This window comes from Thalia democratica, chromosome 4 (assembly GCF_965202585.1).
Source record: "Thalia democratica chromosome 4, ktThaDemo2.hap1.1, whole genome shotgun sequence".
NCBI lineage: Eukaryota > Metazoa > Chordata > Thaliacea > Salpida > Salpidae > Thalia > Thalia democratica.
This window is the reverse complement of record NC_139168.1, coordinates 58,499,247-58,527,183: the sequence shown is the minus strand read 5'-3', so window position 1 is coordinate 58,527,183 and position 27,937 is coordinate 58,499,247. Positions and strand designations below refer to the sequence as shown.

At 25.2% G+C, this 27,937-nt stretch overlaps 3 protein-coding genes across 3 annotated transcripts; all 3 read right to left on the bottom strand.

Moving 5' to 3' along the window:
- Window positions 1-761: 761 nt before the first annotated feature.
- Window positions 762-8,040, bottom strand: LOC145834164 (5'-AMP-activated protein kinase subunit beta-2-like). Its single transcript, XM_082941527.1, has 2 exons — window positions 7,841-8,040; window positions 762-1,850 (listed from the first exon to the last, which is right to left on the bottom strand). Exons 1-2 carry the CDS (start codon window positions 8,013-8,015, stop codon window positions 1,264-1,266), a joined length of 762 nt encoding a protein of 253 aa, XP_082797653.1. The 5' UTR covers window positions 8,016-8,040; the 3' UTR covers window positions 762-1,263.
- Window positions 8,041-8,089: 49 nt separating this feature from the next.
- Window positions 8,090-9,190, bottom strand: LOC145834372 (WD repeat-containing protein SL1-17-like). Its single transcript, XM_082941787.1, has one exon. The coding sequence runs from the start codon at window positions 9,179-9,181 to the stop codon at window positions 8,267-8,269; it is 915 nt and encodes a 304-aa protein (XP_082797913.1). The 5' UTR covers window positions 9,182-9,190; the 3' UTR covers window positions 8,090-8,266.
- Window positions 9,191-21,469: 12,279 nt separating this feature from the next.
- On the bottom strand, window positions 21,470-26,711 carry LOC145834773 (visinin-like protein 1). Its single transcript, XM_082942284.1, has 5 exons — window positions 26,430-26,711; window positions 25,307-25,439; window positions 24,660-24,805; window positions 22,559-22,670; window positions 21,470-21,847 (listed from the first exon to the last, which is right to left on the bottom strand). The coding sequence occupies exons 1-5, from the start codon at window positions 26,580-26,582 to the stop codon at window positions 21,750-21,752; spliced, it is 642 nt and encodes a 213-aa protein (XP_082798410.1). The 5' UTR covers window positions 26,583-26,711; the 3' UTR covers window positions 21,470-21,749.
- Between the last annotated feature and the right edge of the window lie 1,226 nt (window positions 26,712-27,937).

Below are 27,937 nucleotides of genomic sequence, written 5' to 3'. Positions count from 1 at the left end.
TTGAGAGATTAAATTAATTAGATAATAACATTGTTTAGCTAAATCAATTTAGTAAATAAAAATTGTTTAGAATCTTCTACGAAAAAGTAGTAATTAAACGATAGCTATCAAACTTTAGTTCGTATTATGATTTTAAAACTTTTCTGTTAATAAAATTTTAAACTTAGTGCTTCCAAGGTGTTTGATAACTTTAAAATAGATTAACTTTAATTTTCAAAAATATTGATATAAAATATGTTTGTATCTAAAAATACGAAGAAACTAAATGATATATTTATAACTAAATCTTTGTCTCAAGTTTTGTGTTGAAATTTAAAAATAAAAACAAACTTTTTAGAAAGGCTGTTTATAACTTCAAACAAAATTAAAGCTCAGAAAGACAATTAAGATTTTTACTTATTTTATTTTAAAATACATAAGATATTTTTATTTTAAGGAAAAAAAAAACAACACGGTTAAATCATATAGTTATTTTATTGAATTGATAAAAAAATAATAACCAATATAAAACTCTGATCCGAGTATGAAAACCTTAAACCACAATTTATCAAACAGTAACTTATAAACAAAAACATTAAAAATATTTAGAATGAACTTTTGGAATTTTTTTAAGTGGTAATTTAATAAAAATTTCAACAAGAACAATGAAAAAATTTTACTGATTACTAGAAACGTTTCTTGAATAAATCTTAAATGTAGAATTAATTTAATGTAAAAAAATTCATCTTAGAATAAATACAAAAGTACTAGTAGTATTTTGGCATATTCAAACTAAAAAAGCTTTAAATTTACTGCTCAGAATGTGTATGTAACTATTATTAATAGCAAAAACTTGTAAACAGTATAAAATATATAAGCAGAATTTTTGATACTTGTTCATAACATTCTTTAAAAAAACACTTTAAGGATGACTAGATTTAAAAAGTATTTATTTATTGGACTTTCAAATACTCTATAACCAGGAATAACACGTATTATTAGAAAATTGTCTTAAAGTTTTGTTTTAATTTCATTATTAAAAAACTGATAACTTTTATAAACTAAAGTTCATTGATAAAAATTTGACGAAAATTACAATATTACATGTTTTCATAAAATTCTACAAACCAAAGTATGTTTTTACAACATTTATGCAAGAAATAAAATAAGACAGTTTCTATGATCACAAAAAAAACATTATTAAAATTCACGAGAACAACAATGATTTTTGTAAAAAAAATACAGTCTCGAAATACGTAAAACCCATTCAGAAGCAGATTAAAACTAAATTGGTTTGTAGAGCAGAGTAGTCACAAACTTTTTTCTATAACGGTGAGTAGCGCTGAGAGCCATCACGCCGTCCTTTATAGAGAGAGCGTACATGTGGTTGAGCATTACGTGCTGTGGCTCGGGAAGCAACGACGGCTCATTGGACATCTCGATATCTTGGTTGAGCAAAACTTTGCTGAGAAGGTGCGGCGGCAGACTGGGAGGATGCAAGTTGCAGTCTTCGAGCAGCCTGCCTGGAATTTCCTGCGAGAAAACGTCGCCTTGATCATCTGGCTGATTTATGCTGTAGTTCTTCACAAACTGGCGCTTTTTATTTTTTGAATTTGAATCAAAAGCAAGCGCTTCAAAGACTTCAAAATCTGACGGCTTGACTGTGAGCACGTTGTTAAGCTCTCCTTGGTCATTGAGTTTGGTTGGCTCCCTGTCGTCTACTTTCCATGAGCCGTCAACTAAAAATTTGTATTGGTGTTCACCTTCAGGAAGCTCTACTATGGTGACAAAGTCGTCATGGCTCTTGTTCAACTTAAGTTTGTTCTGCCAGTTGTCATAAGAACCAGAAATGTAAACTTCGTTTCCTCCTCCTAAATTTTTAATTGGTTTAGGAAATTTTAAAATGTATAAACTATCAGGGAATTTTGAAATTAAGTTTATTTTGAACGAAAAAAAATTATTTAAAAATCGATAAAATTCAATTTTTATTAAGAACTATTACAGTTAAATAGGGTGGCAATGTAACCAGTCATTTGAAAATTTTAGCAAAAACAACTAGGAATTTGAACAGAAATCATTAAATAACATTGAATTTTGAAAAAGATTAAATTACATAATAAATAAGTGTTATGCACAATTAAAAACTTTGTTGTTTAAAATTAAACACATAAAAAGTTGCAATTAAGTATCTTTCAAGAAAATTAATAAAAAATTTTAACCTTAAGTTTAATTTATTAGTTAAAAGAGACAACAAACGTGTGCTTCCGAAATCCTTAAAGAAAAAATATAACCTAGAAGAAACTTCTCAAAAACTATATAACAACCATGTTTATTTATTTTAGGGGTTAGCTTCATACTAACATTTAGAATATATTACTTTGATAGTTTTTAAAATATAATTGTTAAACTATATAAAAAAAAATCAATGTTATAGTTACAACTAAACTAAATAAAAAAAGTGACTAAAATCCCCTATGGCCTTAACCACTATTTCAATTTCCTAAAAATAAAATATATTCAAAATTATATTGCCAACTAGCCATAGATTTCATAAAATTTAAAAAAAATTACTTCTTCTAGAATTAAAGTTATCAGACTTCAAGTTACAGCAATTCAAAATGTTCTTCCTACATGCTAATGTCAACAAAAACATACTTTTTTTACTAGTAAAATTTTGTGACCTACCTTCTTATAAATTTTAAGAAGTTCTAAAGTAAAAATTTGTATTGAAACAATAAAAGTTTAATATGCTTATAAGGTAAAAATTAAAGTTTACTATTTATATATCAACACTGTTGTGTTTTCTAAAGCGTCAAAGAATTATTTTAACTGGTTGTAAGCTCTCCAAAACAGTATATAGGTTTCCAAAGGTTTTTGAGAAATTTTTTCCAAGTATTATGAATTGCATCAAGGTTTTCGAAAGTACAACTACAAGTTTATAATTTTGTTTGTAGCATTAAATTATATTTAAGGTTAAAAACCGTATTAATTAGTATAACAACATTGAAAAGATACTGCAAAGCAACTTTAAACGTGTTTTCCAATAATAAAAAATTAATGATAACAAAAAAAAAATCATACGATATATTTTTGTGTCAAATCGAAATTTCATTACTTTTTGTTCGAAATTCAAGATTTTTTTTTCAAAATTTCTCAACATTCTAGGTTTTTGTGCCTAAATTTTCTAATTCCAGGTTTTTCAAGTATTCCAAGATTTTAGACAATCCTGAATATATTGCTTATTGAAGTACAAAAGAAAAGCGCTCAAAAAATTTGATCTATGGACATTTCGGTTATCGAGTTGTACACCACATACTTTTACAATCTATTACAAGCAATAAAAACCAGCTAAAAATTTAAAGTTCTAAACTTAAAAAAAACCAAATGATAAAAAAAGAAAATAAAAATAGTTGGAAATTAAATAAGTGAGATTTAATTGGAAAAATTGTATTCAAAATGAACACAAAACGTTTTAAAAAACATACAAATGAAAAGAGTACTAGCCTAAAACTTTGAATTTTTTTTTAAAGAAGTAGTAGAAATACCTTTAGACCTAAAAAATTAATTATATAACAAGATAAACAATCCTAAAAAAGCAAACTTAGAAATTCTTAAAAGATAGGCACAGATTTCTTTAAAAGTAAAAACTAAAGAAGCTCAAATTTTCTTTTTTTAAATTTTATCAGTGTTTTATGCTAATAGCTTAACTACTAAATTATTTATTTTAAAACATGATAAAAACAGTTAGGAAAATTGTATTTGAATGATAACTTTTTTTAATAGTTTTTAAAGATGTGAATTCAACCATAAACACATTTTGACTTTTATAAATAATATGATAACTAAATTAAAAAGTACTGTAACACTTACACACTTAATAATAAAATAAAGAATATTCAGAACATAGAAGAAGAAAATTTTATTTCTTTAAAAAAATACTTTTTTACATTTTAAATACTTTTCGAAGCCTTTAAGTGCAACTATAAAAAAACAAAAAAAAAATTGCAAACGCAGAAAATTACTTTAAGTTTTCTTTAAAAAAGTAGACCAAGCTATTATAAGTTTATTTGAAACATTAGTCTCACCCTAACATCTATATATTCAACTCATTGTAAAATAAGAACACTTATAACCAGTGGCGTAGCGTGGTATTTTGGTCAGGGGATGCGCAATTTTTTTCTCACAAAAATCCCCTAAATTAAAACTTTTGTAATTAGCTATAAAAAGATCTTTTTATAAGTAATATAATTGAAATAAGTTCTTTAAGTAAAACAAGTTCGAAGTAACTGTTTTAAAAGATACTTATATATTGCAATATTAAACAATTAAAAAGAAGCATAAATTTCATTAGAATTACTTATACTTGCACAAATGTAAACTTACTAAATAAAATTTGTTTTTACTACTTACAGTAAACTTTATATCTTTAAAAATGAGTATATTCAATGAAACGAAAGTATCTGTTTTATTTACAAAAAAACATCAATCTCTTTAACATACAATACAACAGTGATAACAACACCTCATTGCACATAATTTAAATAAAGTTACACAGAATTTAAAATAGAACAATTTTATAACTGTTATTACAATTTATTACAACTTTGTAAAACAGTTAAAAGTATACTTTTTAAATTTAATTCATCTAATTGTATTTGTTCAAATTAAAATCACAAACAAAGTTTATTTCTCATAGGCCGCCACGCGTTTTCTTGTATGTTTACGAAAACAAAGATCAGAAAACTAGCAGTAGATTTAGCATTTATTGTAGCTTAAAAAAAACTTGTAAAACTGTTTAATTTTTCTTTAAGCGTGACGTATTTTTGTATACTTTTTGTAAAAAAATCTGTCATAAGGTTATACTACTGCGGTGCACTAACTAGTTGCGTACTTTTTGAGTTTAAATTCTTAATGAAGTTAATAAATTTATAAAAAAATTCCTTATGGAGTTTTCCATCAAAATCGGTGCGCACTTTCGCTTGCGCACCGAATCAGTATATTGGGTAATTTCCCTAACTTGTCACTAATTGGTATTTAAAATTTCGTTTGACTTTTCGAATACTAGATAAACATAGTTGAAAAAAGACAAATTAAGCAGAAAAAATAAACAATAAAGAAATAGTTATTACATTTTTTTTTACTTCTTTTCATTTTTGGGTGGCACGCATACGCCAGTGTCCCTCCCCACGCTACGCCCCTGCTTATATCTAAATTTTAATATGGACAAGCTATACAATAAGCAAGAAGTTTGTTAATACTCTGAAGTTGGGCAGCTATAAAATATAAATAGTGATCCTAATAAATAATCTAAAAAAATAGTCAAATAAAAGTGCTGCAATTTAAACTGAATTACTGCTATTTTAACACAACAAATCAACTTATAAAACAGAATTTTTGGGTAAAAAAAACAATTATTTATATTCTTCATAAACTAAAGTAAATAAAAGAGTAGTAGTAATTACTTATGACCTTGAAATACACTATTTAACAAACTATTTTAAAATCATCCTGCAACTTTCCAAAACACCTAAGACTTTTTTTAAAAACATAATGGTAGCTTAGTCCATAATTCACTACCTTTGTAAACTAGCAATTTATGTTCATACATATAGATTTATATTTTTAGAAGTATCTAATACTATAGAATTGTTTGTGCTTAATTGTAAACCTGAAGCTTGCATCTTTTCATGAAGTTTTTTGTTACTAATTTTGTAATACAATAGATTTATACAAATTATATATTTTATTCGTGACAGGTTTCGGTGGCCAGAGATTGCGACCTTTTCAAGCAAAAAATAAAATATTAAACTGCATATAACAATGTTAGTTATTTATACTGTTATTTACAAACTCATTCATGCGTAAAGAATATAAACAAAAACTAAAATGTTGCATATTCGAAAATTCCAGCATGTCAGAGTATAACTAGATAAAATTGGTATTAGTTAAAAAAAAACGAATAGACTTAATATCAATATAATTAGTCAAAGAAAAAAACTGAATTCAGAGCTTTAAAAAAAAAACATTTATACCTTGAAATTTATCTAAATGAAATAAAGAATTGTCTAAAATTGTGGTTTTAAGCCAAGAGTCAACAAAACATTAATAAAACTCAAAGTCGCTGAAGATTTCGAATTATAATTATTGTTAAGTTAACATAACAGTCAAAATTTATCGGATTTAAGAACTATCTAAAAAAACTTTTTTTTTATTTAAGCCAAATGTCAACAAAAACACAATGAAAAAGTCAAGAAAAATAAACTATTTTGTACTATAATTATAATCTGGTTTAAGTTTTGTCTGCTTTCCAGTTTATTAATAAAAATTTGTTTCTGTGTCTGCATGAGCTCATTCTTTTGTTGATGCAATTTGTATCAGATTCAAGTATTAATAAAGCTTCTTTTAAGCACAATTTGCATGTCATAACTCCTGGTTTAGATTTTTTTTCCCTTTGTAATATTTTCCAACTTATTTTGTATTTCTTATTTTCATTTTTTAAATTATGGTTTAATTTTGAGAGTTCAGTTGCTTGTTTATACTGGAGGTAGTTTTTGTCATTTGGATTGTCATTGAAACAATATTAGAAAAACCACAACAAAAAAGAAATAAACAACGATAAAGTAAACAGAGATGAATCATGCAACTGCAGAAAGAAACTTTCCCCCTAGAAGGAGGAGAATGTAGGGCAGAAAATGTAACTTACCAGGCAACAATACAAACAGACAATTTAACAAAAAAATACATTGGACTAAGTGCCAATCAACTAAAAAACGTATATCTACACACAACACAACAATAAAATGCAATTTTTTAGATAGTTCTTAATTTAGTTTAATTTTTGACTGTTATGTTAACTTAACAAAAATTAGACTTTGAAATCTTCAGCAACTTTGAGCTTTATTAATGTTTAGTTTACTCTTGGCTTAAAATTACAATTTTAGACAATTCTTTATTTCATTTAGATAAATTTCAAGGTATAAATATTTTTTCAAAGCTCTGAATTCAGTTTTTTACTTTGACTCATTATATTAATATTAATTTCAGTTCGTTTTTTTTTAACTAGTACCAATTTTATCTAATTATACTCTGACATGCTGGAATTTTCGAATATGCAACATTTTAGTTTTTGTTTATATTCTTCACGCATGAATGAGTTTGTAAATAACTAACATTGTTATATGCAGTTTAATATTTTATTTTTTGCTTGAAAAGGTTGCAATCTCTTCTTGACCGAAACTGGTCGCGAATAAAATATATAATTTGCATAAGCTCTTTACATCCCAGTAAATTCAGCATTCTTTTTTAGTTAAGGCAAATAACTAGATAATTTTGTATTACAAAATTTTAAACTTTAGAGGTTACACATATTTGAAAACATGAATAAATTGGAATGAAAACCAGATAGTTCTTTATAATTAAGATCCAATAATTTATTAGTTTTAATATACTTTGTTTGGAGTCTTATTTAGTTATTAGTTAGCTGATTTAATTCAAATTTCTAATAAAACAAAAATATGATTTTTAGCTAAAGCTATACTTGTTTTAATCAAAAAACTAAGTCGTTACCATTGTACTTAAATAAAATTCTGACATAGAATAAAGAACAAAATTTGAGATAAATTGAGGTATATGATTTTTTATTAGTCCAAATATATACTCTGCTTGTTGATAATTAAGCGTATATCTACAATAAAATTATACATGCAGTTTTGTATATGATTTGTTTTCAATGTAATATAATACTTTACAATTAAAAATGATTGAATAACTAATAGCTTAAAAATAAAATAATGATACCATATAAATTTTGAAGATACAATTATTTATAATATAACATATTTTTATTTAAAAAAACAATAACCTTTCCATCTAACAACAGCAGGAACATGTTTTGCAGCTCCTGATATTTTAGGATTAACAACTTCATCTGGAGGAAAATGGTCAGGAAAAACAAAATTAGGGTTAGTTGAATCTAAACTATGTTGGCCATCTAGTTGTTCTTCATGTGAGCGCTTTGATGACGTTGCATTTCCCATTTTAGTTATAACAGAATACCTTAAAAATAACTATAGAAAAATTATTCTAAAAAATATACCACTTAGATCTAACATTTTACCAGAAAATTAGCTGATATTGCAGCTATATACACGTAAGAAGTATAAAAACTTAAATAACTTCTGTTTATAAAGAAGAAAACTAACTTTTTAAACATCTGTAACGTTTAACAGCAAAAAATTATAAACAATGTCAATACCTACTATAATTTTAAAAAGTACTAAAATTTAGTCTAAATTGGACAGTCATATACATTTATGATTTTGTCATCAGCTACTGAAACTATTTTTGATCCATTCGAATTATAACAACAAGACCAAACCTGGTCTTTGTGTTCATGGAAAACATTTACACACTGCTGCAAACTCTCATCCCAAACTCTAACTGTTTTATCGGTTGAACTTGTAGCAAAATGTACATTATCTGGACAATAATCACAATCAGTAACCCATCCTGAATGCCCACTAAAAGTGTAAATAGGTTTAGTTGTTCTTACATCAAACAGCTTTACTTGACCATCATCAGAAGCACTAATTAACTTATTAGAATCTGGAGAAAATGATAATGATCTGACAGGCATTGAATGTCCAAATTCAGGCATTTGTTGTCCTGTTTCAACATCAATAAGCTTTATGTTTCCATCAATTGCACTTACTGCAATATACTTGCCATCTGGGCTGTAAGCAATTTTGAGAATAAATTTACCTTTTGTTTCAATTTCTCTAGCTTTTGATCCATCATGAGCACTCAATAATACAACTTTTCCACTTTGACCTCCAGTAGCAATATAATTTTCATCAGGAGAAAATGTTGTTGTCCATGTGTCTACAGTCCCATTATCAATAGATCTAATTTGCTTACCACTTTCGAGATCCCATATGCAAATTTGAGAGTCCATGGAGCTGGAAACAACTTGTGTTCCCGAACTGTTAACAAAAACAGATACTAATCCAAGCTGGTGACCTTCAAACACCCATTTAAGTTCTAACTGTTCATCAATCCAATTCCAGCACTTAACTTTGTTATCAAGAGATCCAGTCACTATGAACTCATTTCCATGATGCTCATTTTTTGCCCAAGCACAATTCCAAATGTCATCTTCATGAGCACTTTCTTGTTTAAAAAGCACACTATAGTTTGTACTCATAGTATTACAAAAGCTAAAAATAAAATAAATCTAATAAGAATTTAATTCAATAAAAGACATTAGGAGTCCAACAACTATTTTACAAAAATTAATGTTGGATCTAATTGAAAACTTAAAAACTAAATATAGATCATGAAAATAAAAATAAATTATAAATCTATGTACTTTTTTTGTATTTGAGCAAAATACCTTGAGTTTTCAGGTAATATACCCTGCTACAGGGTTGCAACTCTTTGTAATAAAGACTATCTTAAGTTACCAAAAACTATCCTGAGTGACTTAAATTTAACCTTAGGCACCATGAGTTTTTTGAAATCATATAAAAAAAATGTTTTTCAGGCGCCAACTACATCTTTCTCATTTCAGGGTTTATAAAGGTTTTTTGTAAATTTCTTCTTGGTTTTTAATAAAGAAGTTTTTGGTCTATTTTAGTATAAAATCAAACTAAAGTTAAAAAAAATGTCTTTGGTAGTATAACAAAATTGAAAACATAATTTTACTGTGTTTTTAAATGTAAAGAAATTGAATGATACAAAAAAAAATTAGTAATAAATTTTTTGCATCTACAGTAACCTCTCGTATCTTTACGCACTCTCGTTTGGTTACGCATTTTAGAATTTTAAAAATTCAAAAATGATTTTTTTTTTATTACTGCACAAATTAGGTTTATTGTATATTTTTAATTTAAAATATGTTTTTAATTGCTAACTCACCTCTATCTTTAACTATATCTTTAGACTTTGTTAACTTATGTTCCTTGACTAATTGATAAATGTTTAGTTATACCTAAACCTTAGAATACCATAAACAATTTCTATAAAACATTTTTCTTATATTTTATATGTTTTTGTTCAAAAGAAGAAATCCATTACAACACTAAATTCATATTTTTGTGAAAGGTTATAGAAACAAATTTTTATATAGACACCAGACCATTTTTTAATTCTAAACAAATGCTTAATTAAAATTGAATTTGTTAAGTAGAATCGAATACAAATTTTAAGTATCAAATAAATCACATATAAATAAAGATAAAGATAAAATATACTTATCATTAAAATTAGTAAAACATTTCTACAAGTATTATTGTTTTATATAAATTTAAATCGTTTTTTTAATATATATATAGTTTTATCTTTTGTTTTCATATTTATAAATAAAGTAAACAAATTGTTAAAAGTGGAAAAGTCCCCAGTCTGCTTTTAACTAAAAGCAATATCAAAAAACAGCCATTATAGTAAGTAATTTTTGTACCTCTGGTATCCTTACGATCTCTCGTATCTTTACCCACTTTTTCTGTGGACACAATGTGCGTAAATAAGCGAGAGGTTACTGTAATCGAAATTCTGTTACATTACATGTAAAAATATTTTAAAATTCCAGGTTTTACCAGGCTTTTTTAGTGATTTTTGTTTGAAATTCCAAGATTTTTTTGAAACTTCTCAGATGCCAGGTTTTTTTTTGCCTAAATTGTGAAATTCCAGTTTTGTTAGGTAACTCTGTTATTATTCTGATTTAAATAATAAAAATAAAGGCTGTATAAATAAGATTCCATATTTGATGTTTATTAAAATTAAACTTATTAAGATATTGTTTCAAAGGTACTACCTTTTAAGTTAAATCAATTAGGCTAAAAAAAAGTATGTGGATACTTTAACTTAACCGTGTTTTTGATTTTCTAAAACATTTTAATAAAAGCGTTTATCATACCAATTTGATCATCAGACCACAAGCTTTGGTAGACTGAGACCAGTTTCGTCCTCATTGGAACTCTACCAAAGTTTGTGGTCTGATGATCGAATTGCTATGATTAACACTATGTTAAAATTGAGCTTGTCTCATGGAATACAAAAGTCTGAATTCAAGTCTGAGCTTGAATGAATGCAAGATTTTTAAAAAAATTTCAAATTAAAAAACTTATTAAAAAAATACTTATCTTTTTGTTTTTTTCATATAATTTATTTTTTAATATTATTAAAATTGCAACACTCAAAGTCTTTTAAACTATCAAAGAAATGTTTCCTAAAAATTTGAGGTCTCAAAAAATGAAGAAAATAGATTTTAAATATAACATTCTATACGCTTGTATAAGAAAATTTTTACAAAAACATCTTCTTTATCATAAAAATTGATTAAAATTTTTATATTCTATAAATACGAGCTGGTAGTTTATACTTAAAGCTTTCATACGAAAGCCAATGATATCTTTTGTAAAAAAAATCCCCTATGCCCTTACCATTAGTTTTTGAAATTAAATTGGATTTGTCAACCTCTAAGCGTTCTAACTTACACAAAAAAAAATAGTTAAATAAAGTTTACAGGGTGGTCACTAAGTTTTTATAAATCTCTTCCAAGTTTTCTAATTTTCTTTAAGGCTTTAAAAAGTGCAGTTTCCTTGCCTTTTAATTAGGAAATTAAACTAAAAGTAAAAAATTGTTTTAATAGTATAAGGTTACTGAAAAGATACTGTAGAAGCTACTTCATAATAAATAAAACTGTGAACAATATTTTTACTTATTTCTTGTCTAAAAAAATCATTGTTTTATATAAAAAAATTGTTTAAAATTCAAGGTTTTTTATTGCTTAAATTTTTTAATTCAAGGTTTATTCAATAAATTGGTCACCCTGAAATAATACAGTCTATATGCTGCATAATAAAAATTTTTGTGATAACTAAGTAATATTTTGTATCTAAATGGACAAGGAACTATAAAACAGATAAAACTTGTTTGAACAAAACATATATGTCATTAGTGTCTGCTATTACATTTATTATTAAAAATACAGCTAATTTAATTTTGTAATCACTAGAGTTGGAAATACAGGCTTGCCACATTCTAAGTAAAAAGCAAGCCTTACTGAACAAAACCCGTCAAGCTAGCCTTAAATTAAAACAAAATTTAAATTAATTTAATTTGACCAAAAAACTGAAAAAATGTTAAAAAACAGTGTGGTTTCTTAATACAATTATTTTAGATTTTCTAATTTTCTTCCAGGTCTGTGGAAGTATGAGATTTCTTCCCCTTTTCAATAAATTACATGTATACCACTCTTTGAGTTAAATAAAAAAACTGTCCTAAAAGACTAAAAAAAGTCCTGAGTGACCTTTTTTTTCTGTAACTTAAAAATTCAAGGTCTTCACTAAAATTGTTATATGTTAATAAAAAAATGCAACTAAGTTAAGTAAATATAATTCAAAATTAAAAAAAAAAAACTGCCCTGATATTATAGAAAAAATCTTAAAACTATTTTTCATATAAAAAAACAAAACTATCCTGAGTCAGCAGAAGTTCAAAAATAATATTTTGAGCTACATTGAGTCATCCTGAGAATTTCAAAAAAAATCAAAATATTCTGTGTTGTTCTAGGTGTCTATCATGTAAACTTAGCCTTTTTAAGTAAATTTAGAAATACTACATTATACAGTGTTGCCACTGACTTTTGGCAAATTTTCTCTAAGTTTATTTAATTTTTCCAGGTTTTTAAAAGTACTTGTTTTGGAAATTTTTTTATTTGAAACTTAAGTTTAAGGTAAAAAAACTGTGTTAAATAGTATAAAAATATTGAAAAGATACTGTATAGCTACTTCAAATGTGTGTTTGTTAACAAAAAAATGTTGATGATAACAAAAAATGTTTATCTATATGGTAGATTTTATGTGTCAAATCAAAATTTTTCTACTTAAAATGTAAAAATTGTTTATAATTCCAGTTTTTTAAGTGATTTTTGTTCAAAATTCCAGGTTTTTTTTTAATTTCTCAAATTCCAGGTTACGTTATGCAAAATACTAAACATTTCTACCATAAATCTGGCATATAAATTTAAAAACTGAGTCAGCAAAAATAAATTATTTTTGTTGTTTTAAAGTTTAACTATTAAAACTTATTTATTTTCTATTATTTTTCAATATGTTTACATAGATTAGGAATAACGATATAAATGAGTAAAAAATAACTGACTCAGCAAATCAGACTGAGTATTATTTATATTATACTTATTTAGAAATAATCTAATATAAAACATCAACAACATTTTAAATGTTTGTATACGTTAATCAGCGCTTTTTATATACAAATGTACAGTATATTTTTCATTTCTATTTAAACACCAACAAAAACACCATAGAAATGCTAAAATAGAAGTTTTATTGTCGTTTAAATAAAAATAAGATAAAAACATGCAACTCTAATACAGAGTAACATTCATGTATTTAGTAAATTTGTGGAGAGACTTAAAACTAATGTTTTTTATATCCAAAATAACCACGACTAAACAATGTTAAAAGTTGGTTAAGCAAATGTGCAATGATAAAAACACAAATGTTTAGTAAAAATTAGTATAAAGTTGATTATACTCCTGGACAAGACATTGAAAGGTATCCGTAATATGCAACACAATAACCAAAAGGTTTGTCGTGCATCAAGTCATATGACCAAATATTTTGAGCATCATTTTTTTTAAAGATGTTTATTACAATTCAAACATTTTCAATTATTATGTTGGTTGTTTGTAATATGACAGGTTGTACTTTTTGACAAAGTTATGACGGATTATGACATCAAAAATGTTTTTTTTTTTAAATTTAGGTTTAGACAACTTACAAGAACACATATATACAGTATTGAAACTATACAACGTTAACTTAAGGTTTGGTGTTTTAGTACAGTGCTTCTGAAATGAGGTTCCGTGGCGCCTCTCAGGGGTTCCGCGAAGTCTTTTAAAATTTAAAAAAGAAATTTGAAAAAAAAAAAAAAAGATATTTGAAAGAAAAAAAAAAGAAATTTGAAAGAAAAAAAAAATAAATAAACCATAAAACTTCAAAAAACATGGAACACATAAAATGGAAAACATATACAATTATAGCATTCATTGATCTGCTTAGTGTGTATCTAGCCATAGGACTTTTAATGGGTATTCATTATTAATAGGTGTCTTGGTTGCGCAAATTTTTACAAATTTTTTGAATTTCTATTTTTAGTGAAGTCAAGAAAATACTGGTATTATCACTAAAGCAAACAATGTAGGAGCAATTCAGTCTCAGTCTATCCAAAATCCAGCCGCGCATTGACATGCTTGTTGCTAAGAGACAAGTTCAAGTTTTGCACTAAATGTTTTTTATTTATTTTTTGTTAGGCATCTTACCCGTTTATTACAGTAATCTGTGAACTTGATTAGGTTCATGTTCGTTTTGTTATTGTTTTTTGGCTCTCATTTTGTTTTTATTATGCAAGGAAAGATTTTTATGACGTTGCAATTAATCATGTTTGTTTTTGTTGGTTTATTATAGAATCATAAAAGAACTATTGCCTCTGGCGCACTTTTGTTTGACTTGACTTTATACTATTACAATTGGTATGATTTCTAACAAAGATATGGTTTTGCTAAAAAATTTGTTTTTCACTGAAATTATTTTGTTTTTTGCAGGAAATACTGTATTAAACATTTTATGTAAAATTAAATTAGGGGTTCCGCGGAAAAGTTGAACTTTGGAAAAGGGTTCTGCCACTAGGAAAAAGTTCAGAAGCACTGCATTAGTAAATACGTAACTAGGCGGTTTTTACAGGTTTTTGTCTTCAGGTGTCAATTATGACGTCAGAAATGCTTCTTTTTTTTAATTCAAATTGAAGGTTTAGACGACTTACAAGAACACATATATAAAGTATTAAAACTACACAACCTCAACTTAAGGTTTGGTGCATTAGGATACAAATATGAATTTAAGGTTGCAAATATTCAGCTAACTATAGAAACGTATCAAAAAAGACTTCAATATGAGATACATCTAACTAGCTTTTAAGAAAATTTTAAGTAGTAAACCTGAAAAAAGTATTAGAATCAAATTACTTAAAAAGTCATCTTAATTAGGGGTAGGGAGTACTTGGTGATGTTTGTTGGACACATGAAAATATATTAATTGGATGTGTTTAGGCTTCATTAAGAAGAATCTAAATAATAAAAGATGAAAATTGCTGCTCAAAAAAATAATTTGCGTTGTATCATTTAGTATTAAAAATCAAGGGCATAGGTGGTTTTAAAATATTTTTTACAAAAATTAGGTTATGGTTAACTTTAGGTGAGCACCAACATCAAACTGAAAATATAATACATTTGATGTCTTATTTAACCATAATTTTAGGCTAAAAAACGATGCTTTGTTTTAAACAACATATATAAATACATAGAAAGAACTAAATTAATATATTATAAACTAAAATATTTAATCAATTTTATTTTACAATATAATAATCAATATAAATTATTGTATTGATATAATCACTTTATATTTTAAATAAAAGCAATTAAATATTTTAGTTTATTAGTTTATGATACATAAGATTAATTTCCTTCATTTAGTAATAAAAAATAATATTTAGCCTAAAATTATGATTAAATAAGACATCAAGTGTACTAAAATTTCAGTTTGATATTGGTGCTTATCTAAAGTTAACCATAACCAAAAATTACATTAGCTCTTATTCTAAAGCTTAGAGTATTTATTATACCATGCCCTTTATAGAACAAAAGACTTTATATTCATTTTTGAGATATAACAAATTCAGTAGAAAAATACGATACAACAGTATATAGGCAAACATTTTCAAGGCCAATTCAGAATTAAAATTTTTTTACTAAAAATCTATCACATTTAATTCAAGTTTTCAGGAAATGTACTTATCAATATTACAAACAACTTGTACGAAATAGATTTATGAAAAAAAAACCATAAAAAAATTTATGAACAAAATCTATTAAAAATTATTTTTTTACTTATTTTGTGTATTTTTATTTACAAAAATTAAAAAATCTGTTTTCTATAGATTTTTTATAAATTGTCAAAGATTACTCTAAAAATTTTTAAACAATTTCTCAAAAACTGAAGGATGAGATAGATTTTTAATTTCTGCCTCCCATAAAGAACCAATTGAACAATCTAACTTTGATTGCTTATCTCTAAGTTTCTTTGAGTTTTATCAAGCAGTAAAAAGTAACAAGTAGCTCATCTAATTATGTAAAAAATATGACAAAATTAAAAAAAAGTGATTTTGATTTTGAATTTTTTTTAAGATTCTTCTTTTAATGAAGCCAAAACATATCCAATTCATATAGTTTCATTTGAATTCTACAACATGACAAAAAAATGTGTTGTACTCCCTACCCCTATATTAATAACAATCTAGCATCAAATGTCAAACAAAAACAAATTTTTCACAAAAAAATATTTTAATGTCATTAACACTAGATTGAGACTAGTAAAATGTAAAAAATTTTATACATGACGTGTTTTTAAAATAACCTTTGAAATTTCTCAATTGTATAAGTTGGCCAAGATATTTTGTAAAATCTCAAACAAGCTTGACTTTGTAGCAAACCTAACTTCATTAATCTATTGTAAAAAAAAATCAGTCTCAAACTCTACCCTTTGCAACGATAAACGAATTCTGGGGAATCTGACAACATTTATTTTATAATTCTCTAAACTTATTAAATAAAATAATAATTACAATTTTAATGATATTTATAATTTTTGATCACGTTGCCATATAGCAAGTTAATTTTAAATTATATTTTATTAGCTATTTAAAACTTCAAAAAAACAATTATACATCGATCAAGCTTGTTTATAACAACACTATTTAAGACAAAATTCCCACTGGATAGTTAAGGCAAGCTTAACTTACAAATTTTAAATAATTTATACTAACATTCAAAACTTATAATCATATTAAAAAAGTGAGTTTTGTTGAGAATAAGTTTTTTTTTTTCTTAAAATATATTTTTGTATAAATGGACACTGAATTTTATTTGGTAATTGAAAAACTGAGTTTTGTTGTGAATATTTTTTTTGAAGATATTTTTGTATAACTGGACACACTCATAATTTGATACGAGCATAAAGTTAATTTTATAGGCAAATTTATAAATTTTTCAAAAAACATGAAACTTTAATGTCAATTATTTTCCTTATCTTAAAAGCTATCTAAAAAAAAATATTTTTATTTTAGAGAACGCACATTTGTCTAAAATTAAACAAAAAAAAACTTGGTTTGGGGTTTGAATTATTTAATGGGGTCCCTCAAAAAATAACGGTTTTTTTTTTTTCATTTATAAGGTATTACAACCAAAAATATATTTTTTTTTATTTTTTTTTTTCCTTTAGTTTGCATGTTATTTAAACTCTAAATGTTTATTTTATAAATAATATTAATATCTTTTACGATTTGGCCCTAAAGCAAAATGATGTATATTACACTATCATTCGCCTTGGCCATTTCCTAGATAAAAAATGATAAAAGGAAAAAAAATAATAAGAATGTAAATTACAACAAATTTAATTAAACTAAAATAATTAAAATTTAAAATAATTTTATTTTATGGGGTCCCTCCAAAAATAAAGGTTTTTTTTTTCATTTATATGGTAATACAACCAAAAATAAATATTTTTTTATTTTATTTTTTATTTTTTTCCCTTAGTTTGCATGTTATTTAAACTCCTAAATGTTTATTTTATAAATAATATTAATATCTTTGGCGATTTGGCAAATTTTGCTTTGGGGTCAAATCGTAAAAGATATTAATATTATTTATAAAATAAACATTTAGGAGTTTAAATAACATGCAAACTAAGGGAAAAAAATAAAATATAAAAATATTTATTTTTGGTTGTAATACCATATAAATGAAAAAAAAAAAACCTTTATTTTTTGAGGGACCCATGAAATAATTCAAACCCCAAACCAAGTTTTTTTTTTTTAATTTTAGACAAAGGTGCGTTCTCTAAAATAAAAATAAATTTTTTTAGATAGCTTTTAAGATAAGGAAAATAATTGACATTAAAGTTTTATGTTTTTTGAAAAATTTATAAATTTGCCTATAAAATTAACTTTATGCCATTAATTTGATTTGGTAATTTAATTGTTTGGTGTAGATAAGTTAAATTTGTATCAGGTACTTTTTAAAACACTTTATGGATTTTAAAGTTTTGTTTCCTTATAAATGCAGATATAAGTAACTTTGTAAGTAATAAGTAACAAAGTTTGTTACTTACTATAGTTGTAACTAAAGTATAAACTATGTATTTTGAACTAAAATAAAATAATTTATGGAAAAAAGTTATATGTGTAAACTTTAATTTTATTTCTAAAAACTTTACAACAAAAAAAAGATTGAAACAGTTTATTTCTGGTGAAGAGAAGAGACTCTGGCTGGTTAATTAAAAGCATTTAAAAGGAAATAAATAATTTTGAAAGCATATAAATATACAATTTTTCTTGATTAGTTTTTAAAAACTTTGATTTAATGTTGTAAGATAGAAACTACTAATCGATACATATACAACAGTTACTTTAAAGTGTATAATTTTAGCTGAAAAGTACTTTGCCGGCCGCATATATTGACTTTGAGGGCCGCAGTTTGACGATCCCTAATATAAACATTTTGATTTCAGCAATATAAAAAAAAAACTTCTACTAAATTAAATAAAAATCCAGGCTCTCCAATGTTAAACTAAACCTTAAAATAAACATGAGAAGTAATAACAAACAAATTTGATAAAATGAGTTCATATCAACAAATAATCTAAAACAACAAATTTATTATATGTTTTGATTTAAGAAAACGAATAGAGAGATCTCAACTACTGGAGAAGAAATAATGAATTTATTATTTCAAAAATTTATTTTTCAAACTAATTTTCAAACAACAAAATTATCTTAAAATCTTATTCAGAATAACTTATGCGCCTAACTTAAAGCTAAAGATAAAATACAGTTGAGATAAATTAGTATCTAAACATTATAACAAAAATAAAATTTTATACATAAAACTATTTTTATACCTGTTTATTATAGTATAAGAAAAATAACTAAGACTATGTTTGACAAAAAAATCGGCAAAAGTCCGCAGAGCAGAAGCCTGCACTCTCGTATGCCGTGAGACAAAACTCAAGTTCAACAAAAAGCTTGTGGTCTTATAATACTAATTCTATCATCAGTCAGACCACAAGCCCTCGGTAGACTGACACCGGTTTCGTCCTGATTAGGACTGATTAGTCAGCCTCAACCGAAGAACCTACAGTCTTCAATCTACAAACGATTTATAATTGCAAGCATGAATTAACCATTTGCTAGTAATGATCAGTGATGTCAGCATTGTCTTTTGCCGTGCAACGTTCAATACATTGTCCACTAGGCAAGACATCTGGTACTCTCGTATTATATACAATCAACAAAACTATCGTAAGGACTATGTTAGATTACATTATGTCAAAATTAGATTCTTCGGTAGAGAACGACTAACAATACGTATTGAACTATATATTATGATAAACTAATACAGTTAGTTTCACAAATTGGTATTATTTAAACTTTTATAACTAAAAGAGCCAGTATTTATTTCGGCCATCATCAACAAGTTGAGATGTTTTATGCCATCTATAATAAACAATGAACTTTACCGCAAGATCAACAACAACAGCATCCGAGACAATCCTACGACCGGTTTCGTCCTTATTAGGACTCATCAGGCAGGAATAGTCGCGAGAAACCGCTATTGTGATCTTAAACAAGCGGGCTTAAGTACAATGTACTGAAGCGACCGTTTGTGGATAAAGTTGAAAAAATGACACAGCTTAATCATTCACAGCTCAACGTATCAGACATTGTCAGCTTGTTGTGAGATTATAGTCTGCGATCGTTTGATCAGTTTTAGCCAGTATTTATTTCGGCCATCATCAACAAGTTGAGATGTTTTATGCCATCGATAATAAACAATGAACTTTACCGCAAGATCAACAACAACAGCATCCGAGACAATCCTACGACCGGTTTCGTCCTTATTAGGACTCATCAGGCAGGAATAGTCGCGAGAAACCGCTATTGTGATCTTAAACAAGCGACTATTCCTACCTGATGAGTCCTAATAAGGACGAAACCGGTCGTAGGATTGTCTCGGATGCTGTAGTTGATCTTGCGGTAAAGTTCATTGTTTATTATAACTAAAAGAGGAAATTAGTAAAACTTTGTTAGTCTCAGAGAGGAATTTAATCAAGTTTTACTGCAGAGTTTTGTTGTAATTTAAGTTAGTTCCCCTAATACTTGATGACTCAACAAAAAAAAGTATGATTCATAATTTTTAAATTTTAAGTTAATAAAAAAATATTTTTTTGATAATTTTTTTATGATTTTGGGTAAGGTGGGTTAGGGGTAAGGGTATAAAAAAAAAAATATTTTGCTTACTCACAAATATTAAGGGAATTACTTTGAAATTACCATCGGACCCTTTACTGCATGTACTAAAACTGATCTTTAAAACTTTAACAATAATTAAAAAAAAGGTATTAAAAAAAAACTTTTACAAACTTAGCATATTGAATAACGATAAATATAAGAACAAACTAGTATATAGAAGATAAAAAAAACTAATGATATAAAGTTATATCTGATACTTTATTTTTAATAAAGTAGAACTTTATTAATGTACATGTTTTTCTACTGTGCTAAGATAAATTCGTAAATTCTTTTTCTATTAATTTACACAAGCATTTATTCATAAAAGTTTTAAAATTTAAAGAATGAATTTTAAAATATTTTATATGTATAACTCAGAAGTTTTAGTATTTTTTAAAAGAATATGTAAATAACTTTCATGATATACCTGTACTAGAGTAACAACCGTTTTTATAGTCATTAAATTCTAAATGAAGTTAATTAATAGAATATGAAAATAAATTAGTTTAAAAACAACCGTTTTTTATGTTTTTTTTACAATACTTTAAATAATATATGTATCCTTTTAGTTTTATCAAACGTTTGAAGTTTAATTTTGTGTTTATAAACGCATTTAAAATAATTTGATTCTTATGAAAGACGATAAATAATTAACAATAAAATAAAACAATAAATTGAAAATTTGCGATTGTGTATAAAGTTTTTCAAAAATATTGAGTAAAACATTTTTACTTTGTTTTTCTATACTGAATACTAATGATACTTTAGTTGTTGAATATTAGAAAATAACCGTATTGTCGTATCGTGTATTAAGGTAAGTTGTAATAATTGGTAAAACACATTAGTTGAAATTTTTTCCAAACGATTTAAATATGCATTTTTGTTTTTTGACTGTTTTTTTTTCTATGGGGTTGTACTTTGAGTTAAGTTTATATTTTCTAACAACGTAAAATGAAAATGTTTTATTAAACTAAAAAACCATATTAACGTTGTTTAAAAAAAAGGAAAACGAAATGATATTGTTAAAGTATAAATAGGGTTTTGCTAAAAAAAGATAGTAAACTGCATCTATAAAGTATATTTTTAGTTTTAATTAATATTACATAGGATCTATGTTAAAAAAGTTTAAGATAATTTAATGACTTTTATAACATTTTATACAAAATCAAATAGTATCAACTTTTACACAGTTACAGAAATTTAACTAAACGAGCTGTCGTTATAACCTTAAAAATAAAATAAATAATTTAAAAACAACTTAAGAGCAAAACAAATACTTGTATTTTTTATTGTAAATTAAGAAAATAATTAAAGTTTTAAGTAGTTTATAAGTCAATGAAATTCTACGTGTCATTGTTTTCGTTAATGTTCGCAAGTAATAAGTCTGCTACTGTTTGATTGTGCTGTCCAACATCTACGAATTCTTCTTCGGTTATTTGACCTAAATTTTATGATAGTGTTATAAATATCATGTAAAATATGTTTATACATTTTTTTAAAGTACTTATTTCTTACAATATATACTTTTTAGTATAAAAAACCGTAGAAATTATAATACGATAAAATTGTTTTTAACAAAAAAGTATACTTTATGTTAATTAGTATGATATTCTTTTAATAACAGTTTGATCATATAAATGGTATCTGATTAGATAGATTAGTAACTATCTAAAATTAATTTGTTATAAACAATTATTTATCAAAATCCTAACTTATATATTTAACAAAAGTTGATAGAATGATTAATTATTATTTTTTTTTTAAGATTTTAAAGTGTTAACTTAAAGTTAATAAAAAAAAAAACCATTTTCATTTTGATAAAAAGCAAAACAAAAAAGATTACAGTTTAACAAAGTTAAAAAAGTTTGTATATAACTTCTAGAATGTATCTTTCGTTTTTTGTCATAAGAAGCTTTCGTAATTAAAACTGCTTATATTTTATAAATGTCTAATAATTACTTATTGAAGTTTTAAGTTGAAACTATCTATAAAAAAGCTAGAAAAACTAAAAACTTTTTTTTTGCTGAAAATAATGTTTACACTGAACTTGATAGATAATAACTTTTGCATTCGAAAAAAAAAAGAATAAACGCAGCCACTAAGTAACTAGAAAATATTCATGAAAATATTTAAGCAAAAAGTAAATAAATACCGTCTCCATTTTTATCTAGCTCTTCAAACAATTTTTTAGCAAAAATATTTGGTGGAGGAAGTTTGTCGTTCTTTTTTCGCCCTAAAATCTTCTGATCACCAGCATACATAGCCTGAAATAGATCATTGAATTAAATGTGTATTTTGTATCTCGTATAACAATTTTATATGATGAAGAATTTAAATCCAAGTAATATTTAAGACTTTTTTTATACTTATTTTAGTGTTACTCCTAATAAAAACTAATTAACTATTTAATATCTAAATGCTAACTCTAATTTATAAATTTAAGCATGTTGAGACTTTTGTATAAAACAAGTTTTATTTTAATTACACTGTATGTTTTATATAAAATAAAAAGTACTATGGAAATGCTATAAAAACAAATCACTGTTTAAACTTATAACACATTAAAAAAATTCTGTCTTTATACTGTCAAAAGTGTTTATATAATTTAGTTGATACTTAAGTAATGGATCATTGTGACTATCATGACCTTAAACTAAAAAAAACAATGTTCGTCCAAATAAAAGTAGTAAATCTTTAACTTTTTTGTTAATTTTGTTAACTATTAATTTAGGTAAATTATTAGACAATTGCTGCAAAACTCAAAAAAATTGCAAGTATAAACCACTTTTTAATAAGACAAAAGTGATGTGACATAGTTTTACGAAAAACTTACGATAGTAATCACCTGCTAATGAAAACGACATTATCGCCGAAATATCGATTATTTTGCTTACTTGCGCGCCAAACGTGCAATAGTCCAGCAAGGGATTTATCTAGCAAACGCAGGACTAACTTTTTGACTTTTTGTTGCACTTTTCAAAGGCACACAAAAGCTAGGCTTAAAGCTCAAGAAAGGTGAAGAACAGATAATGTAATGCCTAGTCGCTAAGGCCGAGGCCAGATCAGGAAAATGGGAAGATGGAAAACAAAAACAGCAAAATTTTGTAATACCTATAAATTATTCATTTTGATGCTGTTCAACTTTTTTTGCTTTTATGTTATTCACCAATGCTGTTTAGCGAAGGTGAAATGTGTTGACTGTTATCTTACTGATATTATAAGTATTCGCAGCAAATTAATAATGACAACTTATTAACTTTTTATCAAAAGTAATTACTATTTAGTTTCAAAACATTAGATTGAAATTACCAAGTTTTATTTATAAAATTAAATATTTAACTAAATTCTATTTTTAACTAATTTTTATTTTAAAGTAAAAGTTATTACATATAGAATACAAGTTACTATAAGTACTTACTAATAAAAATATTTGAAAATATTATGCTAGATTTATCAAAATACTTAAATTAAGTAGTATAAAATACTAATATAGAATGTTTACATATTTATTAATATAATTGTTTCATTTAAAACACCTAATATATCGATAAGCAGGTTTTCAAGTACGAAAATCTGTAACGCTCCATAACGACAATCAATAAGTGTTTTAAAATGTCGATATTATAAATCTACATATATCGGAACTGAAATTGTAAGAAAAAAAGAACTAAAATTAAAGTAAGTAAACTAAAAATTATACGATTTATTATCATTCTTTCATACAATCTGTCTAAGTTGTTTTTATCAAAGATTTAAAAATTAATTAATGCTGTTAAAGCAATAAAAAAAAACTATTCTTCTATTAGTTTCTATAATTTTTACTAAAACATTCTAAGTATAACTGTTTACATAAATCTACATAACTTGTGTATTAAAGTTTACAGCATTTTATAAAGTAGTTTAAAAACAAAGTACATTAAATTAATAAATTGTTATTTAATTTTAGAATAAAAAAGTGAAAATATAAATATAAACAAGTTTCACAACGCAAATATACAATTTGCTTATTTTTTACAAACCTACATATAACATTAACTTTAGTGGAAAATCCTTAGAATAACACTATAAAATGATTTAAACGATATAATAAGCTAGAGATAGTTTTAAATTTAAGCGTTTGTTTTCAAACATTATAGCGTAAACATTTTCAATTGCATAAACTGTTATTTCCAAAACGAAACAATTGATCAATCTTGTAATACTTACAATTAATTTAACAGGCTATCTGATTTGAACTGCAATGTGACACTTACTTCAACGATGCCAAGCACTTCGTCGAACGTCAGTACTCCGTCACAGTTTTCGTCGTACAAGAAGAACGCAAGAGAAAGCTTCTGTCTGATAGTTCCTTGTGACAATTTGCTCAATGCTATCGTGAATTCTCTAAAATCAATCGTTCCTAAAATGATTGCATATAGTCTACGTTACGAAAATTAACTTTTTTTTAAAAGAAGAAAAAAAATGTGAAAAAGTTTTTTGACTTTTAAACAAAGTACAACAGAATTTAAATAAAGAAATTTGTAAGTAGTTATAGAAATGGACAAAACTTAAAAAAGTCTAAATTTAAATCTTTCATAAATCAAAAACTTAAAAACCAAAAAAAAAAAATTACAATACGAATAAAAACATTTTAAAACTTTGAATAAAGTTTGTCATTAAATAAATAAAAATTTCCATCACTTAAAAATGGTCACAAAAATCTAAAAAAAAATTAGTAAATTAGTAAAAAAATTTATACGAAACAAAATTAAAGTAAAGTAATACGTAAAATACCCAAAGGTAGTTTTTTATGTTTCTAATTAGTGATTCTAACAGATTTAGAAAATTAAGTTTAAAAAGCCCTGAAAAAAAACTATTGTTATTTTTAACAGTGAGTAAAATATGAACAATTATAATTTACCGTCATTATTTTGATCATATTGTCTGAAAACTTCCTCTGCTCGTTTTTTACTTCCGCTTATTCCTGCATCTGGAAAGAACTTAACGTAAACTTGTGCAAACTGAGCCACTGTTACACTTCCATCCGGATAGTCCTAAACAAAATTGATTCATACTTTTTAGAAGTTATTTTAGTTAATAAGCTATTTATATAGACTAATTGAACAGTGAAATGTATTTGTAAAAATAACAGAAATTGATGTGTTCTGTTTTTTAATTTAGTTATACATACTACTTATTATAATTGTATTGTTTCAAAGCTTATACCTAAAAAAAACTATTAATATCTATTAAATATTTGTTAAAAAAGTACAAATTACTACCTTTTTTTTATTTAAATATGTATCAATTTGTTATATACGTTAGAATAAATTACCAAGTTTGTAGTAAAATGAATTAATATATGAACTTTTACTGCTTATGTTTGATACGAATAAACTCAAATGGTATGATGGCTGTGATAATTCATTGGAATTGAGATTTAAATTATTTATAGTAAGTCGAGAAATTCAGAAAATGACGGAGTTTATAAAACTGGCTGTGTTACAAAGTATATAGTTCTAAATATTATTACAAATTTAGCCACCACTTTAAGCTATTACTCTAACGATTAGTTTAATTTACAGAAATTCAGTCAAAAAAAGTCAGACACTAGCTTAGAAAAGTTCAATTAATTGATTGATAAAAGTTAGATAAGCTTTGAAAAATAAAAATTCCAAGATTGCATCCGAAAATTGTTTTTGTTGAATTATCAAATTTTATTAGTTTCCAGAATACATTAATTATTCAAGCTTTCAATAGGCTTAGTTGAATCTACATGCAATTTATTGCTCTGTAAAAATATTTATTGAAAGACTGTTTGTTTCTTCATTGTATTTCAAACATTATAAAAAGTATATTATAACTATTATCATTTAATCAAAAAAAACATTTTTGTAAACCCAAATAATAAACTGTGTCTTAATTTAAAATCTTAAGTTTGTAAAAGCAATAAACTAGCATGTTAAACCTTATTCAAAGCTATATATACGATAGTAAGTATATACTTTAAAAGCAAACAAAGTATTTGACAAAAGTATGCTTACAGTCATGAAATCATTGAAATGTTTTTTTAGTTCTTCTACGGTGAAACCAGTTTTTTGACAAAGTTCGGAAGCCATGTCGACACCCTTGATTGTTGTGACATTAAGTTTTTCTTTGCTATTTGTACTTAACGGATGGCAACAGATAGCTCCCATTGTAAAAATCAAAATTAAGGTTATTCAGGCACTTTTTTAATCGTTTATGCAGTTTCAAAAATAAAAACTGTCACCAGGCTTGTTTTTACTCTACTTGTTTGAAACTGCCCAAATTTGTTCAAAAACAGTTACAGCTGTAAATAGATATAATTTATAGTTAAACATAATATATTTTTTTAACATAAAGAACGTCAAAATTTAGAGAGATTACTTTTTAGCTAAAACAAGCTAAGAAAAATAGCTGTTATAAATATTCTGTTCTTTTCTGTTTCTGTTTTTGACATTTGGCTATAAACCAAGTAAACGAAAAAAGTTTCTGTGTATATTCTAAAAAAATTAAACTTTTATACAATTAAAACGTTTTATTATTCAGTAAAAAATAAGTTGCAGTAAATTTGAAGCTTTGAATTAGTTTTATTGATTTAAAATTGAACCTAGATGACCACTTTGGCAAAAATTAATTTGTTTTTAATCAGTTGATCTTGATGTTTTACAACTAAAAGTTCGTTAGAGTTTAAAAAAAGGACCATTTAATGATTAGTTTTAGATAAATTCTCGTCTGAAAAATAAATACTTAGATAAAAATAGTTAAATTTTTATAGTTTAACTTTAGTAAAGAATGCTTTTCGTTCTTAACTCTCTGAACATTTTGACATTTTAAGCTACTTTAGATCGTACGGTTTAAATTGTAAAATCTATATTTTGCTAAGATTACTAAAAAAGCCTTATTTAGTTTGTCTGGCTGATATTAGTTTCGTAATTTAGTTTGAATTCGAATTTTAGTCGAATTTAGAACAATTTACTCAAAGTCTTCTAGTCACTTCAGACTTTATTTTTTTAAATTAAATTAATGAAACCAGATTCTTTCAAATCGAAAAAACTTTGCAAGGAATTTTTCTGAATTCGATATTATAGTATACACTGTGTAAAAAATTAATAAAAACAGGTAGTTTTGTCTAAAAATTTCAGACAAGAGTAACGAAGGAAAACGTTAAACACAAAGGTTGTCAAACTAAAACTTTCAAGAATATCAAAGGTAATTAAATTTACATAGTATCCTTTTCTTAGTGATCGAATGTTAGCATAACACTAAACCAGGTAAAATCTTTGACTACTCTAAAAGCTAATGCATAATTAATTGACTGCAATAGAACACCAAAATTACATTTTGTCGCCAATTAAAATAAAATTTACTAAACTTGTTAGCTAATTTTACAATGTGTTATAGTTTTTTTTTAACTGTTGTATCTGTTTTCTTTTATAGCTACTTAAAGTTTAGAGAGTATCTTAAATCTAGTATTACTAGTCAAGTTTTGTAAAAAACTATTAATTAAATTAAAAAAAAACGTGTGTAT

What these genes read in the sequence shown, in the direction of transcription:
- LOC145834164 (XM_082941527.1), bottom strand. Translation starts at nt 8,015, where the DNA reads ATGGGAAATGCAACGTCATCAAAGCGCTCACATGAAGAACAACTAGAT. An exon ending in TGCTGTTGTTAGATGGAAAG is followed by an intron (nt 1,851 to 7,840) that starts GTTATTGTTTTT and finishes TTAAAAATTTAG; the next exon opens with GAGGAGGAAACGAAGTTTAC.
- LOC145834372 (XM_082941787.1), bottom strand. Translation starts at nt 9,181, where the DNA reads ATGAGTACAAACTATAGTGTGCTTTTTAAACAAGAAAGTGCTCATGAA.
- LOC145834773 (XM_082942284.1), bottom strand. Translation starts at nt 26,582, where the DNA reads ATGGGAGCTATCTGTTGCCATCCGTTAAGTACAAATAGCAAAGAAAAA. An exon ending in ATTTCAATGATTTCATGACT is followed by an intron (nt 25,440 to 26,429) that starts GTAAGCATACTT and finishes AATTTTGTTTAG; the next exon opens with GACTATCCGGATGGAAGTGT. An exon ending in ATATGATCAAAATAATGACG is followed by an intron (nt 24,806 to 25,306) that starts GTAAATTATAAT and finishes CAATCATTTTAG; the next exon opens with GAACGATTGATTTTAGAGAA.